The sequence below is a fragment of the Hipposideros armiger genome, unplaced genomic scaffold (genome assembly GCF_001890085.2).
Source record: "Hipposideros armiger isolate ML-2016 unplaced genomic scaffold, ASM189008v1 scaffold_199, whole genome shotgun sequence".
NCBI classification, from domain to species: Eukaryota; Metazoa; Chordata; class Mammalia; order Chiroptera; family Hipposideridae; genus Hipposideros; species Hipposideros armiger.
In genome coordinates, this window is record NW_017731549.1 from 1,203,981 (window position 1) to 1,219,771 (window position 15,791).

General features: G+C 31.9%; 1 protein-coding gene across 1 annotated transcript in view; it reads left to right on the plus strand.

Annotated features, from left to right (window-relative positions):
• ZDHHC17 (zDHHC palmitoyltransferase 17) overlaps positions 1–15,791 on the plus strand; it is an 89,820-nt gene that overhangs the window by 45,678 nt on the left and 28,351 nt on the right. Inside the window, exons 6-8 of the mRNA XM_019653203.1 lie at positions 753–817; positions 1,467–1,629; positions 7,873–7,998. Of these exons, the coding sequence (XP_019508748.1) occupies positions 753–817; positions 1,467–1,629; positions 7,873–7,998 (354 nt within the window). The remainder of the gene's footprint in view (positions 1–752; positions 818–1,466; positions 1,630–7,872; positions 7,999–15,791) is intronic.

Here is a 15,791-nt window from a genome sequence, read left to right on the forward strand (position 1 = left end):
AAGGTGCATACTTGTGATGCGGCAGAGAAAGGAAAGAGAAATTCTCATTTTGCATACTGAGGAGTCTCAGAAGATAATACCTAAAATTGAAAAATCAAAAGTAGCAATTTGAGCATCTTATTTTAAGATGTGGAAGTAAATACCAAAATAATGAATGAGAAAGGTGAAAATAATGAGGAGTAAGACAGATTATTGCTTTATCACATTTCTTTTTCACCACAAACTTTGCAGAATTAATTTAACTCTAAAAGTGTCCATGCCAAATGATAAAATGAAAAGCAAACACTAACCTCTTTTGAGTTTGTTAAAAAGGTAGGTCTTTTATTCTGTGTATTGTGGTGCCCAGGAATAAACAGGGTTTCATTATTCCCTTCTATCATGAATTACTATCATCAGTAAATTTTTCAGCGACTTAACTTATTTCATGTATGCATTGTGACTGAAAGATCAAGAGTAGGTCAAGGTCTTTAAATGCAAAACATGGAAAGGCTGATTGATGCAACTTAAAAGGGAAAACTAAATATATGTCAATTAGTTAATATATACATCAATTAAATATTTATATATACATTGATTAAAATATTTAGTGACAGTAGTTTTATTTTAAAGTTAAGAAAGTTTTATAAATAACCCGTGATTGAGTAGTATTACATTGGCTTCTCCTTTGACATGTAAATTATATTTTTTTCCAGGTAAATTTGGTAGGAACTTAGAAATTTTTACTGTTTGGCTTTTTTTTCCCCTTCTATCAGGATGTAGATATGATGGATCAGAATGGAATGACACCTTTAATGTGGGCAGCTTATAGAACACATAGGTATGTATCCATTATAAAATACTTAATTCAGATCATTTACAACATAATAAAATGTAAAATAAAGTGCTGAGAAAGAGCAGTTAATGTTATAGTTACTGATATTTAAATTTTTGTTATGATTACAAAGTATATAACATAAATTACCTTTTTGGTAGTTTGAGTCTATGCTTACCTTTACCTTGGTAATTGTAGTTTCCTTAATCTATTTTCATTCAGTACTTTCCAAGAATGGAAGATGTTATCTTTTTTAAAAAAGCAGCTAATTTTGTCATGTGATTTGCATATTGGCAAGTTTAATATATTAGTAAGTTGCCTTAAATTGCTTTTGGAACCATCCAGATTTAAATTTAAAAATATAATTGTTTAATTATATAGATATTAATGACATTAATCCCAAGATCAAAAAAAGCAAATATCAGGAACAAGCGTGCTTTCTTTTGGAACGGTTACTTTATATGGTGTTGCACATATTTAATACTTCATATTAAAATGTTGTCTCATTAGCATTTATAAAATTGTTGAGTATAGGTTAGAATAGAGGTGTTCCAAGCTGGAATGCAAATACAACCACAATCAGTTTAGTATCTGTAATGATTTCTATTATTGAAATTAGGGTTGTTGTTGTTGTGTTTTTTTTTTTCCTTTTCAGTGTGGATCCAACTAGATTGCTTTTAACATTCAATGTTTCAGTTAACCTTGGTGACAAGTATCACAAAAACACTGCTTTGCATTGGGCAGTACTAGCAGGGAATACCACAGTCATTAGTCTTCTTCTAGAAGCTGGAGCTAACGTTGATGCCCAGAACATCAAGGTAAAAATATCCTATATTGATTATACTAAGATGTGAATAGCTCAATAAAACATAGGTTTGTTTGTTTTTGTTTTTTCCCATTGAATGTTGATGATGGAAAAAGTACTTATTTAAGCTCAACCCTTTGCTTCCATGGAAGAATTTGTTTTGAAAGAGTCTGGTTTATTTACTTTCATCTTTTAGTGTTGAAGTAATTTTTCAGATTTTGGTGGCCTTTTTATTAGTGAATTTTTACTTTTGGAAATTAAATGATATAATCTGTATTTTTATAGCTGAAGTGAATAGTTTTCTGATTTCTTTAAGAAGGTCACTACAGAGAATTACAAGTTTGTAATTAAACAACATTATGAATAACTTTTAGTAATTTTTTGACTAGGTCATTCATTGTCATTTTTTAAAAGATCATGAACTTTAAATTTGATAAACACCTTTATGATGTTTTAGGAGAACCCCTGTCCTCCAAATAATGGACTAATCCAGGAAAAATATACAAAATTATCTAAGAGCAAAGCACAATTAATATTTACACTCTGAACATTAAGAAATTTGTAGGTATTTTATAAATACCTACAAGAATATTCTATTGATAGTCTTAAAATTTGGGTAACCATTCTCATTTTTAAGGTTTTAGGATCTACCATGTCTTTCACAACAGATTCTTTCTGTGAAATGACTTTAAAATTTTAAACATCTTTTAGTAATGTGCATTCTTAAATAACTTTGTGTGAATGACAGATGTTCTTATTTGACTATGAACCGTAAGATTTTCTGAGTCATGTTTTTTGTTTTTTGTTTTTAATTTCTAAGGGATATATGCTAATTAAATATGAAAGGGGTTCAAGTCACATAATCTGAAATGGTAATCAAAAAGTTGGTTATCTCCTGCTGGATCACGGCACCTGTTTATCTTTCAACGTAGATCATTCTCTGAAAAGCAAAGGTAAAACTAATAAAATAAATAGCTTAGACTAGTTGTAAGAAGCCTAATTTAGTTAAGATTAGAAACAGTATGTAGAAGTGAGTCTAATTAAAAATATTTAGTTAAAAGTAAATATCATACATATTTTTGGAAATTTAAGAAATGGAGAAATCCATATATTTTCTTTATCTCTTTTTTCTTTTTCATTTCAAATCTTATCCCTACCCAAAGTGACAGAATGGCCATAGTGCCTGCCACATGATGGGCACTCTTAAGTGTCTGTCGACTGAATGAATGAAGATTTGTGTAGTATTGAGCTTTACCACTAAGTTAGTTTTCATGACTCTGGTAGTATACCTCTCCACCACATCTGAAATTATAGAGAGAACTTTTTGTTTTTCTAGACATTTTTAAATAGGAAACTCAGAAAAGTTCATAGCACTGTAATTAGTAGATTAGGGCCTAAGGCCTAAAAGATAAGGAATGAGGAATTGGACTAAATCTGACCAATATCCCCATAAGAAAAAATTTGTGAGAATACCTTCATTTTATAAACTGAATTGCTGTAGGGTGGTCTTTCTTTTCTTTCTTTGTTTTTCTTTTTCTTTTTTTTTTTTTTTGCTATCAGCCATTCCTAAAGTGATCATGCTCCAGGAATATATTTCAAGATATTTAGTGTTATATTATTGACAAGATAGAACCAGTTTCACTATGGCAAATAGTGAGTGTCCATAGACTGTGTCAAGAGCCATATCAGTATATTAAAACCGCAGTAATACCCAAGATGACTATACAGTATTAGAGTTTGAAACTAGTAGTGTATATTTTTTGAACATTTGAAAACATCTTTTGTATTCATATAAAATTTTAGATAACTGCTCTTTGATCATGATCTTTAAGTATTTGAGATGCAGTTTGTAAATTTAATGTTCTTTCAAATACTAGTGAATACATGCACTCCACATTAACCATTGCATAAACTTTTGATTAGTCTTAGTAAAAGAAATAATCTATAATGAATTTCAACAGAAAGGTAATGGTAAGAGTACAGATATTTGAAATGACTTAACTGGTTTGAACCTTACATTTTTAATGTTTTGTAGTTTGAGACATGTTAATTATTTTGTACCAAGATAGGCTAAACTGGAATGCAGCTTCCTTAACAAGTACAGTTCATTTGAATACCCATTGTGCCTGTAGAACTTTTATTCAAATTAATGGGTTTTTTTTCTGTCGCTTTCTTTTTATGAATGTTTAAATTTTCTCTGACACATATAATCAGGGTTGTCTATTGACAAAAAACAAGTTATTTTAAACGTAATTCCCTGGAAGCTTCTGCAGCAACATTATTTTTAAAGAAACTAAAGTCTAAAAGAGTTGCATCAGTTGCTCAGGGAACATTAATAATTTCAGAGTAAAAATCTTTTTATGCACACTGATTAAAAAGTAGAATTTTGTTTTAAAATGTACTTTTTATGTAATTAAAAGAATGAAATAAGTATCAGATGCGTTTTCTTAACTGGAATCTGGCATTCCTAGGACGCTGAAGTACAGTCACCACATTCTAATGGAAATCATTTATTCATTAAATAATGTTCAGTGCTGAGAAGTCACAGTATTTAAGACAGATTAAGTCCCTATTCTCTCAGAATTTACATTGTATTAAGGAAATAGACCATAGTAAATTAAACAAACACACACACACACACACACACACACACACACACACACGTCAAATGTGGTAGAGTGACGAGGGCTGAGGGGCCCCGTCATGTGAGAGTGGCTTGTGAATGCCTCTGAGGAGATGACATTTGCTTTGAGACTTGTCTGATGAGAAAGGATCAGTTATGCAATGACATGTGGGAAAAAACTTGCAATGTAGAGAAACGAAACCTGCAAGTGCAAGACTCAGGGATGAGGAATAAGCCAGGAACGAGCTTGCCATGTTAGCCGGGCAGAGGTAACCCCTGAACTGAGAGCAGGTAGCAAGGGGTGGGTGATGTCACTGAGAGAAGCAGGGGCCAGATAACGCAAGACCACGATAGGGAGCCAGGCTGCTTATATAGCCTTTGTGTTTTAAATATTTTTAAAAGATTATTTTGGTTGTTTATGGAGAATGAATGGCAGAGATGGATGAAGATCAGTTAGGCTATTGCTGTAAGTCAGGCAAATGGTGACTTAGTTCAGTCTGTGATTGTAGGAGTAGAGATGGAGAGACATGAATAGATTGGAAATGATAGTGTAGAGGAGAAATGAAGAGGTAGATTATATATGAGAGTGAAAGAAAACAGCATTGATGACTTAGGTTTTTGTTTGAAAAACTGAAAACCTTGTGATATATACTGAAGTTGTGAAGACCGAAGGAAAAGGAATTCTTTGGAGTGAAGATGATAGGAATTGGTTCTGTTTTAGTCATATGTAATTGGAGGTGGTGCCTTTTGGGTATGGGGAATGCCAAGGTAATACAGTAAGCTTAAATTGCTGCAAATTTTGAAAGGAAAAAATTTATTAATTCAAAAAGCCGAGATTCTTTGTCCAGGAATTGGACAAATAAAGTTGATTTATACTTGTATATTTTTCCACTTAAAAATTTTTAAGTCTTAAGAAAGTCTGGTGCTAATCATGAATTATAACAAAAAGATGTAGCCTACAAATCTGGATATGGCTTTACTAGCTAGTAAAAGTTACATTCTTCAAAAAATATGAAAAATTGTACGTTGTTATAATATAACTATTAGTTGGTCATATTTCTTTTAAAATAGCTATTTCCTAAATAGGATGAAGCTTAATTGTCTTAGAAATCTGTCCTTATATTAACTATTTACCCTTGTAAATTAGTTATTTAAGAAATTAAATTCTTTTAATGTATAAACAAATGGTTCATCAAAATAAGACAACTTATTTTGGAGACAATATTAAATGATAGGTAACTTTAAAGTGGCTATTTTGATCCTTAAAAGGATAGGGAATGGCTGTATACCCTAGATTAGAGGTTCTTAATCTGGGGCCCACCAGTGGGTTTTGGTCAAGGGGTGGGTCTGTGGACCTCTGAAATGGTTATTAAAAATTTACATGTTTCAGTACTTTTTTAGGAAGCGGGTTGATGGCTTTCATCAGATATGAATCAAAAGAATTAAAAAACCACAGCCCTAGATAATAGTTACATAGAATAAATTTGAATTTTAAGTAATAACAGTGGTGGGGAGGTGATTTGGGATACTAAGAATTTTTTTAAATGACCTATGTAGTTATCCTTTTTATGGCAACATCTCATTTGTGAATTTCTAAAAAATAATATTTTACCTTCTTGCACAAGTTTTTGGTTGTACAGATAAATATAAATTAATTTAGTTTGTTGGAACAATCTCTGAGTGACGCCCAAGCATTTGTAATTTTTCTTTCTAAAACTATTAAAGGACATAATTTTTAGCTTGTGCAGAATGTAAAGTTACGGAGTTTTGTTAATGAACATATTGGAAGATTCTTATATAGTTTCTTGAAATGAGGTAAGAAACTGTTTTCAGAAAATAGTTTTCATTACCTCTTAAGCACCTGACCTAGATGGTTTCCAAGAAACAATATTTCTTAGTTTTAATAATGGAATTCAGCCTTCTTTGGCAAAATATGATCTTTCATTCTCCACCTTCCATAATGTTTATCTCACCAAAATTCTTGAAGAATTTCTTTTATTACCAGTGCATAGTTCATAAATACTCCATGATTATTAATGTTATTGCTGTTGTTATTATCATTTACTATTTTGGCTAACACATGGAGTGATCAAATATAGACTTGATTCAGAACCCTGATTTTTAAAAGTACAGTTCTTTAAATTAATTGCTTGTTTATTTTACCAGCTGAATAAAAGAACTATACAAAAGTATAGTCAGATGACTAGAGGAGTAGTTGAAAGATTTCTTAAAGCTCCCTCCATCTTTTTATCTAGGCAATCCTTAGGTGTCACATGGCCCTCTAGTGGAAGGGATGCTCAGCTGGACCGAGGCAACTGCAGGATATTCTCTGGGAGTTGTTACTCAAGGGATTGCTTTTATTCAGGTAATCTTTATAGTTTGGATTAATTAGTTGGTTCAGACAACTTAGGTGATAGAGTCTTTGAATAGGTAAGAGATATTTTAAAGTAAATATCCCTATTTGTGGAAGACCCTCCTATCTAGATTAGCCCATTCTTAATAAATACTATTTACCTTTTTATTAAAGGATTGGTTGGGCCTTTTGCTCTTCATTGTTGTGTTGTTAATAGTTGTTGCTATTGGTGGTAGTGGTGTGTTTTGTTTATTTTGTTGTTTGCTTTTTATTTTTTAGTTTTTTGAAAAAATAAACTGTACTCCATACTTGATAATAATCCCTCTAAGTAAGGCACCCAAAGACTCTTTATTCCTTTATTTTCATCCGTTTTTTAAAATAAAATTTCAATATGTTTTCTTTTTTAAAAGTAATTTGGATATTCATTCATATTTTCTTATAATTTTGATAACACTGCTAATTTCACTTTTCTCATTAAAGAAATAGTGGAGAATATTAAATAGAATAGATATGTAGGTGCCTGACTAATTTAAATGAGAAATAAGATTTTAAATTAATAAAGGCAAAAAGAAGCATAGATCTAGAATTAGGGATGCTTTTTCTTATTTATTACTTCCTTTAAAACTTTTTAGTTGTGTTCACTTATATCCTTTGGCATTCTTTTTCTTGAGATAAAAGAGAGCTACAAGTCCATAACTTGATTTTCACTTTTTTTTTTTGGTTACTGCTCTTATTCTATTTGGAAATTTCTGGATGGGTGAGTGAATTTAAGGTGATCAAGAATGCAAGGACAACAGTAGAAGTAGAAGTGGACTTTTTTTTTTCTTCTCTGTTCTCTTCTTCAGACTTTTGTAATCACTGAAATTTAAACTGAAAGATTCCTGGCAATTTGGTATTAGAGCAGGACATTATGTAGCCATAACTATTACTAATGAAACCCTTATATAATATGAAATAACTGATAAACTTCGTGATAGCCTCTGATCCAGCAGGTGCTAAAATACCTACTTTTTGATTTACTCTCCAATATAAGTCAAAATGCAGGCAAAAATAGAATATATATGAGTAAATACATTTTCTGATTGTACCTTGAAAAGCATGATAAATAACATGTAATGATTTAGATTATTTTAGTAATTGACTTTGCCCAGTGTAAAAACAGTCTTAATGAACTAATAGTGCAATTTATTTTTATGGACATGCTTTAAAAGTTAGTAACTAAGATATTCTACTTTTTATTTTATTTTTAATGTGAATTTCTTCTATTTATATATCATCAGGGCGAATCGGCACTAGATTTAGCAAAGCAGAGAAAAAATGTGTGGATGATCAACCATTTGCAAGAGGCAAGGCAAGCAAAAGGATATGATAATCCATCTTTCCTTAGAAAGCTGAAAGCTGATAAGGTAAATTCATGACTGAAGGTTCTCAAATTCGTAGTCTTCTTAAGTAAGATTCATAAGCCTACTTTCTTATATTATGAGTGTTTACAAATTATAATTTTGGCATTGGCCAGTGTCATTTTTAAAATATATTTCACCCAGTTTAAAATGAAGGTAGATATAGCAAAGTTTCTTGGGGCTTTGTTTATTTGGTCAACAGCCTGTTTGTGTTATCTGATAATTAGGCCGGGTATGTGTGAAATTGTTTAAATCTCCATAGTCTGCTAACATAAATTTTAGTTCCTTGATAGAGCTGGCCTTTGTTAAGTAATAGAAAATAAAAGTTTTTCCTGTTTAAGTGCATTTGTTAGTATGGTAATCAGTTGTGAAAAATCTCAGTCCTAATATATATCTTTTTAAACTACTCAACAACTGTAGCTTTAATTGATTTAAGTTTTCCATTCTTTGGTGATACATTGTAACTTTTTTTAGAGAGGAAACATGTTTTTCACATCTCTATAGAAAGCCCATTTTAGATCTACCCTATACCTTCAATTATAAACTGTGACTGTTGGCTCAGTTGTCTAATTGTAATAATATTATTTCAAAACTAAGAACATTTCTCCAAAAGAGGGGTCTATATTCCTTAAAAACTTCGTTCCTTAAAAAGGGAAAAATGAGCTGACAATGTCAATAATCACATCTTGAATGGCATTAGGCCTTGAATGTCACCTTATGTATGTCTTCCCCAGGCTGTTCCAGTAGTAATGCTATTTGTTTAAGGTTAACATTGATCTATCTGTTACCAAAACAAAAATGACAAGTTTTAGATAAAGGGAAACACTCTTGAAAGCATGCCTCATTTATTTGTAGGATTTCAGATTTCCTTAATGAGCTGAAAATGACAAGTTTATTGGTTCATTACTTAGGCATCAGAAGAATTAGGTTTATAGTTTATAAACTTGCTTATTTTTAATCTTGTAGTTGAGAATAATAAGCAGTTTTTGCATGTTATGTTAACTCTTTTAGTTCGCATTAGATATGATATTATAATGGTTTATTATTTGTTTACCTTGCTGTTGCTTATCCTCCAGGAGTTAGAGCAGTTTTGCTCCACAAAGCAGAAAATGGCTAATGTCTCATACTAACTAGGCTTGTAATAAAAGTGTCTTGTATTACTTTGGAAAATCCCATAATCTTTATGCTTTCATTTTGTTTAAGTATTCTATAGTTTTTTAAAATTATATTGTCAAATAAAAATGACTTTGTAAATTCTAGATGTTCATTAACATATAAAGTTTCTTTATTGTAGCAATAATGAACTATATATCAGGTTTATGTGTTTGGATATGATTTGTTTTCAAAAGAGCTTCTTTAAAAAGTTTAGAACAGTTTTATTACCATTTGTATATTGTGATCAGTTCAGAAGTCGAGAATTGTGTTTTTTGTTTTGTTCTTTATTTTTTTTCTTTTGGCATTAGAAGTTTTAATTTTATTTGGGTTTTTTTTTTTTTTTTTTTTTTTTAGAGATAGGGCCTATAGGTAGGTTATTAGGTTAAATGAGCTCATGGGGTGGAGCCCTGATTCAATAGGATTATTATCCTTGTAAGAAGACACACCAGAGCATACACTCTCACTCTCCTTCCGCCATGTGAGAAGGTATCTTTGTACAAGCCAGGAAGAGAGCTCTCGCCAGAAACCAAATTGACCAGCACCTTGATCTTAGACTTTTCAGCTTCCAAAACAGAGAGGAATACATTTCTGTTGTTTGAGCCACACAGTCTATGATATTTGTTATGGCAACCTGAGTAAATGCAGATTTTGGTCCTTGGAGTGGGGTGCTGCTATGAAACACATTAAGCATGGAAGCAGCTTTGGAACTGGGTAATGTTTAGAGACTGGAAGAGTTTTGAGGTGCATGTTAGAAGTATGGATGTTAGTGCAATTCTAATATGGTTTCAGATGCAAATGAGAAACATTATTGGAAAGGTGGGGAAAGGCAATCCTTGTTTTAAAATGGCAAAGAACTCAGCTGAACAGTGTTCTGGTGTTTAGTGGAAGGTAAAACTTGTAAGCAGTGAAACTGGAAATTAGTTAAGGAGATTTCTGAGTAAAGTTTTGAAAAAGGAGCTTGGTTCCTGTTGACTGTTGGTATTAGAATGTGAAAGGAGAGACATAAATTGAAGAAGGAATTGTTAAGCATGAAGGAACCAGACCTTGAAGATTTAGAAAATTTTCAGCCTATTCATATTGCAAAAAAGTCTGTTTTTAGAAAGGTTAGTAAGTTAAAATATATGATGGTTGGGGCTTTGAATCAAGTATTTGTAATTATGTAAACTGTCTTTTAACATCTCACATTAGAAAAATGTAAATCATGAACATGACTTTGATTTGCTAGTCTCTGAAGTATGTTCCGTATTTAAAACTAAACAAGAAAACAGTGGTACCTAGAACTCAATAGTATTTACTAAAAATAAGTCATCCCAAAAGGAAAAAAAATTTTTTTTGGACAGTGCTAATAGACAATTCGATATGGAGGGAATCTTGATTTCAGAAAACTATATTAAAAGCTCTTGGATTTTTAAGGTTAGAAGATTTTAGACAGGCAGATTTATGGTTAAATAAGTGTTACTTATTTATAAGAAGTGAGATGGGAATCTCTAAATTAGTATTTCTCCACATTTAACAACCCACGATTCCTTTTGTTAACAGTGGAAGTCTCACATATCTTCCTTATTGATTATCTGAAAATAAATCTGGGAAGATGGAGTGGATGTGTTTTTCCCTATTCCTCCCTGCTAAGTACAACTAAAAAACCTGGACATTATGTACAGAACAAATGTACGAAGACTCTGGAAGATGGAGAGGAGAAGGCAGCAGAGTGACTAGGGAGCTCAGGACCCAAAAAACGACATGGTGTTGAGTTTCCTGTGTTTTCTTTTTTTTTTTGCCACATGTATCCCAGAAGAGGAGCTGACAAAGCCAACAACCCAGAATCAGGAACGGGTGCAGAAAGAAAAAGTCCTCAGCAAAAGCCTGCTATCTAGCCAAAGGACCACAAAAAAGGCAGCTTAGCAAAATAGAAACTTTTAGAAAATAACTTTCTCCTATAGCCAAATACTATAGAGAAAACTGTATTCCCACCCTGATTCACACCAGCAAAGGCCTGGACTTCGACCCTTATGAGGTTGTAAAGAGGAGCTTCACCTTCTCTCCAGGGGTGGTGTCAAAGAAGGCCTAGTAGTGAGCTGGGACTTTCATTTCCACTGGCTATTAATGAGATTCCATCCCCTTCTGTATCTGTGGAGACCACATAGAAAACAGGAATGAGGCACTCGCAACCCCCCGAGTCAGGGAGGTATCAGGAGAGGTATGGTGGAAGTCCCACCTTTGCCCAGCAGTAATGAGGAACCCCATCTTCAGATGTTAGTGGAGGCTAAGTTGGGATCCTGGACTTCCACCACACCTGGCAGTAATGAGAAGATGCCTTACTCCCTTCCCCCTGCAAGCTACATAAGAGGAATCTGTCTAAAAGAAAAGATTTAAATAAGATCCTGTGTCTCATAATACTCCAAACATTCAGGTTTCAAACAAAAATTGCTCATCATACTAAGAACCAAGAATATCTGAAACAATGAAAAGAGAATCAATAGACACCAACAATATGGCACAGACGTTAGAATTATCTGGCAAAAGATTTTAAAGTAGCCATCATAAAAAGGCTTCACTGAGTAATTCTGAACATGCTTGGAACAAATGAAAAATAGAGTCTCAGCAAAGAAATAACAGTATAGAAATAGAATATAAAAAACCATATGGAAATTTTAAAACTGAAAATTACAGTAACTAAAATAAAAATCTCAGTGGATGGGCTCAATAGCATAATAGAAGGGAGAGGAAAGAATCAATGACCTTGAAGATGGAACAAAAAAAATTACCCATTTTGAACAACAAAAGGAAATAAACTGAAAAAAAAAAAAAGAATGGAGCCTCAGGGACCTGTGGTTATAACAGAATATCTAACATTAATATGATTGGAGTCCTAGAAGAAGAGGAGAAAAAGAGTGAGGCTAAAAAAGTACTCAAAGATAAAATGGCCAAAACCCCCCCAAATTTGGCAGAAGACAAAACTACAGATTAGAAGCAGAATGGACCCTAAACAGAATAAACTTAAAAGCAATCCTCACCGAACACCTCGTTGTCAAACTTTTAGAAAAAATAAAAATCTTGAAATCCCCTTACCAACAGGATTAAAACAATTCAAATAACAATGGATTTCTTATCAGAAACCGAACAGCCCAGAAGCAGCTGGCACAGTTTTCAATGCTGAATGGAAAGAACTGGCAACCCAGAATCCCATACCTAGTAAAGTATCTTTCAGGAATGAAGGCAAAATCAACACATTTTTAGACAAAGGAGAACTAAGAAAATTTGTCACTAGCAGACCTATCTTAAAACAATGGCTAAAAGAACTTTTCTAAACAGAAAGGAAATGATAAATGAAAGAGTCCTGGAACATAAAATCATGGTAAGCAAAATTATGAGTAAATACAGTAGATTTTCCTTCTCATATTATGTTTTCCAAATTTTGCTTGACAGGTGAAGCAAAAATTATATTACTGTCTGATGTGACTCTAAATGTATGTGGAGAATATATTTGAGACCATTTATAATATAAATAGGGAAGGTAGAGGGACATAAAAGGAGGTAAGTTTTCCACACTTCACTTCAACTGGTAAAATGAAGACACGAGAACACTGTGATAAGTTATGTTTATATAATGTAATATTTAGAGTAACCACTAAAAAAGCTATACAAAGAAATATATTCAAAAATATTGTAGATAAATGAAAATAGAACTACAAAAAGATTTCTGGTAACCCACAGGCAGGAAAATGAAAACAGAAACAAAAAACAGAGAACAAACAGAAAACAAAAATTAAATTATAGACTTAAAACCTAACATAACAATAATTACATTACATGTGAATGGTCTAAATGTACCAATTAAAAGATAGATATTGGCAGTGTGGATTATAAAGTATGACCACACTATATGCTATCTATAAGAAACTCATTTCACATATAAAAATGTCGAGTTGCCTTATATAGGTAAGAAACAGAAAAGAAACAGTATATGTTTCCCTGATACCAAAACCAGACAGACAGTACAAAAAAAAAATAGCTATAGAACAACATCACTCATGAATATAGACTCCAAAATGCTTAACAAAATATTAACAAGTAGAAGTCAGCATTTATAAAAGGAATTATGCACTGTGACCAAATAAGGTTTATTCCGGGTATGCAAGGCCCATTTAATATTAAAAAATTATTTAATACAAGTTACCATACTAACAAAAAAGAAAAATCTCATGATTGTATCAATCAGAAAGCATTTGATTCAGATCAATGTCCATTCAAGATAAAACTCAGAAAAATAGGAATGGAGAAGAATTTCCTGAACTTAATAAAGAGCATGTATAAAACCCTTAACTAACATTATGTTTAATGGTGGAAGATGGAATGCTTTTCCTCTAAGATCAAGAAAAAGGCAAGGATATCTCTCTTACTTCTCTTATTCAATATAATGCTGGAAGTTCTAGCTAGTGAAATAAACAAAAGGAAATTAAAGGCATGTAGATCAAAAAGGAAAAAAGTAAAAATTTCTCTATTTTTGGTTGACATAGTTGTCTGTATAGAAAATCCCAAGGAATCTGTAAAATAAACTTTAGAACTAATAAATGAATTCAGCAAGGTCATAAGATATGATAAATATATAAAAATCTATTTTATTTCTATATACTTGCAAGAAACATGTGGCTGCCAAAATATAAAAAAATAAAGTACTACTTATAATTGCTTAAAAAAAATTAAAATACTTACGTATAAATGTAACCAAACATGTAAGTACTTGTATTTTGAAAAATTTTAAATGTTAGTGAAAGAAAAGAAACATGATGTATATAAATGGAAAGACATACTGTGTTTATAAATTGGAAGACTCAACATAGTAAATGTCTATTGTCCCAAAATTGATATACAGATTTGATACAATAAGTAAAAATTTCAGCAAATTTTTTGTTTATATAACCAGCATTCTAAAATTTATATGGAAAGGCAATAGACCTAGAATAGCTAAAACATTTTTGAAAAAGAAAAATCACTCTATACAATTTCAAGATCTACTATATAGCTATAGTAATCAAAACTGTATGGTATTGCTGGAAGAATAAACTCCCAGGTCAATGGAACAGACTAGAGAGCCCAAATATAGAACCACAGAGTCATGTATGTCCACTGACTTGACCGAAGTGCAAAGGCAATTCAATTGAGGAAAGATAGCCTTTTCAACAAATAATGCTGGAGCATTTGGACATGCATAGACGAAAATATAAAACCATACTCAAATCTCACACCATATTAAAAATACTCAAAATGGTTCACAGACTTAAATGTAAAACATAAAACGATAAAAGTTTTAGGAAAAACAACAAAACAGAAAATCATCAGAATCTAAGAATAGGCAAAGTGTTAGACTTGACATGAAAAACATGATCCATGAATGTAAAATTGATCAATTGGACTCATCAAAATTAAAAACTTTAGTTCTATAAAAGACCCTGTTAGGAAGAAAAGACAGTCTACAGACTGGGAGAAAGTAGTTGCCACATATCCAGTAAAGGACAACATATATAAAGAACTTCCAAACTCAAAAGTGAAAAATCAAAAAAGATAGTCTTTCCAAGTATGAGAACCACATGAAAAAAAAAAAGTGAAAAATCAAACAATCCAATTAGAAAATGGGCTAAATACATGAAGAGATATTTTACTGAAGAAGATACAAAAATGGCAGCTAAGCATATGAAAAAAATTTTTTTCAACATCATTAGTCATTAGGGAAATGCAAATTGAAACCACAGAGACTTACTTTCATGTACCTAGCAGAATAACTAAACTAAAAAGTTGTGAAAACACTAAATGCTATTGAGGATGCAGAGACTGGATTCCTCAATCATTGCTGGTGGGAATGTAAACCAATACAGCACGCTGGAGAACAGTTGGGCAGTTTTCAAAAGCAAACAAACAAAAACCTTAGCATGCAATTACTATATAATCTAGAAACTTCATTCTTAGGCATTTATCCCAGAGAAATGAAAACTTATGTTCATATAAAAACCTGTACGTGAATGTTTATAGCAGTTTTGTGCATAATAGCCCCAAACTGGAAACAACCCCAAAGTTCTTCAGTGGGTAAATGGTTAAACTGGTACATTCATACCATGGAATATTCCTCAGCAATAAAAAAAATAAGCTAGTGGTACATGTAATAACCTGGATGAATTTCCAGAGAATCATGTTGAGTGAAAAAGCGAATCCTATAAAGTTACATACTGTATAATTCCATTTATATAAAATTCTTGAAGTGAAAAAATTATAGAAATGTAGAACAGGTTAGTGGTTGCCAGGGGTTAATATGGGGATGAGGGTAGGGTAGGAGGACAGTTGCTATTAAAAGGACTACATGAGGACTCCAGTAGTCATGGAAACAATCTATATCTTAGCTGGATAGTGTCAATATCCTGATGGTGGTATTGTTTTGCAAGATGTTAGTCATTGGGAGAACCTGGTTCAAGCGTTCTTGAAATGCATTTGAATCTATAGCTATTTGAAAATAAAAAGTTTAATTAAAAAATAGATACTGAATTGTAGAAGGTAGGTGGTGTATATACAAGTATTCAGTATAAAATTCTTTCAAATGTGCTATATACAGAATGTGCCCAAAAAATGTATACATGTTTTAAGAAAGGAAAAAA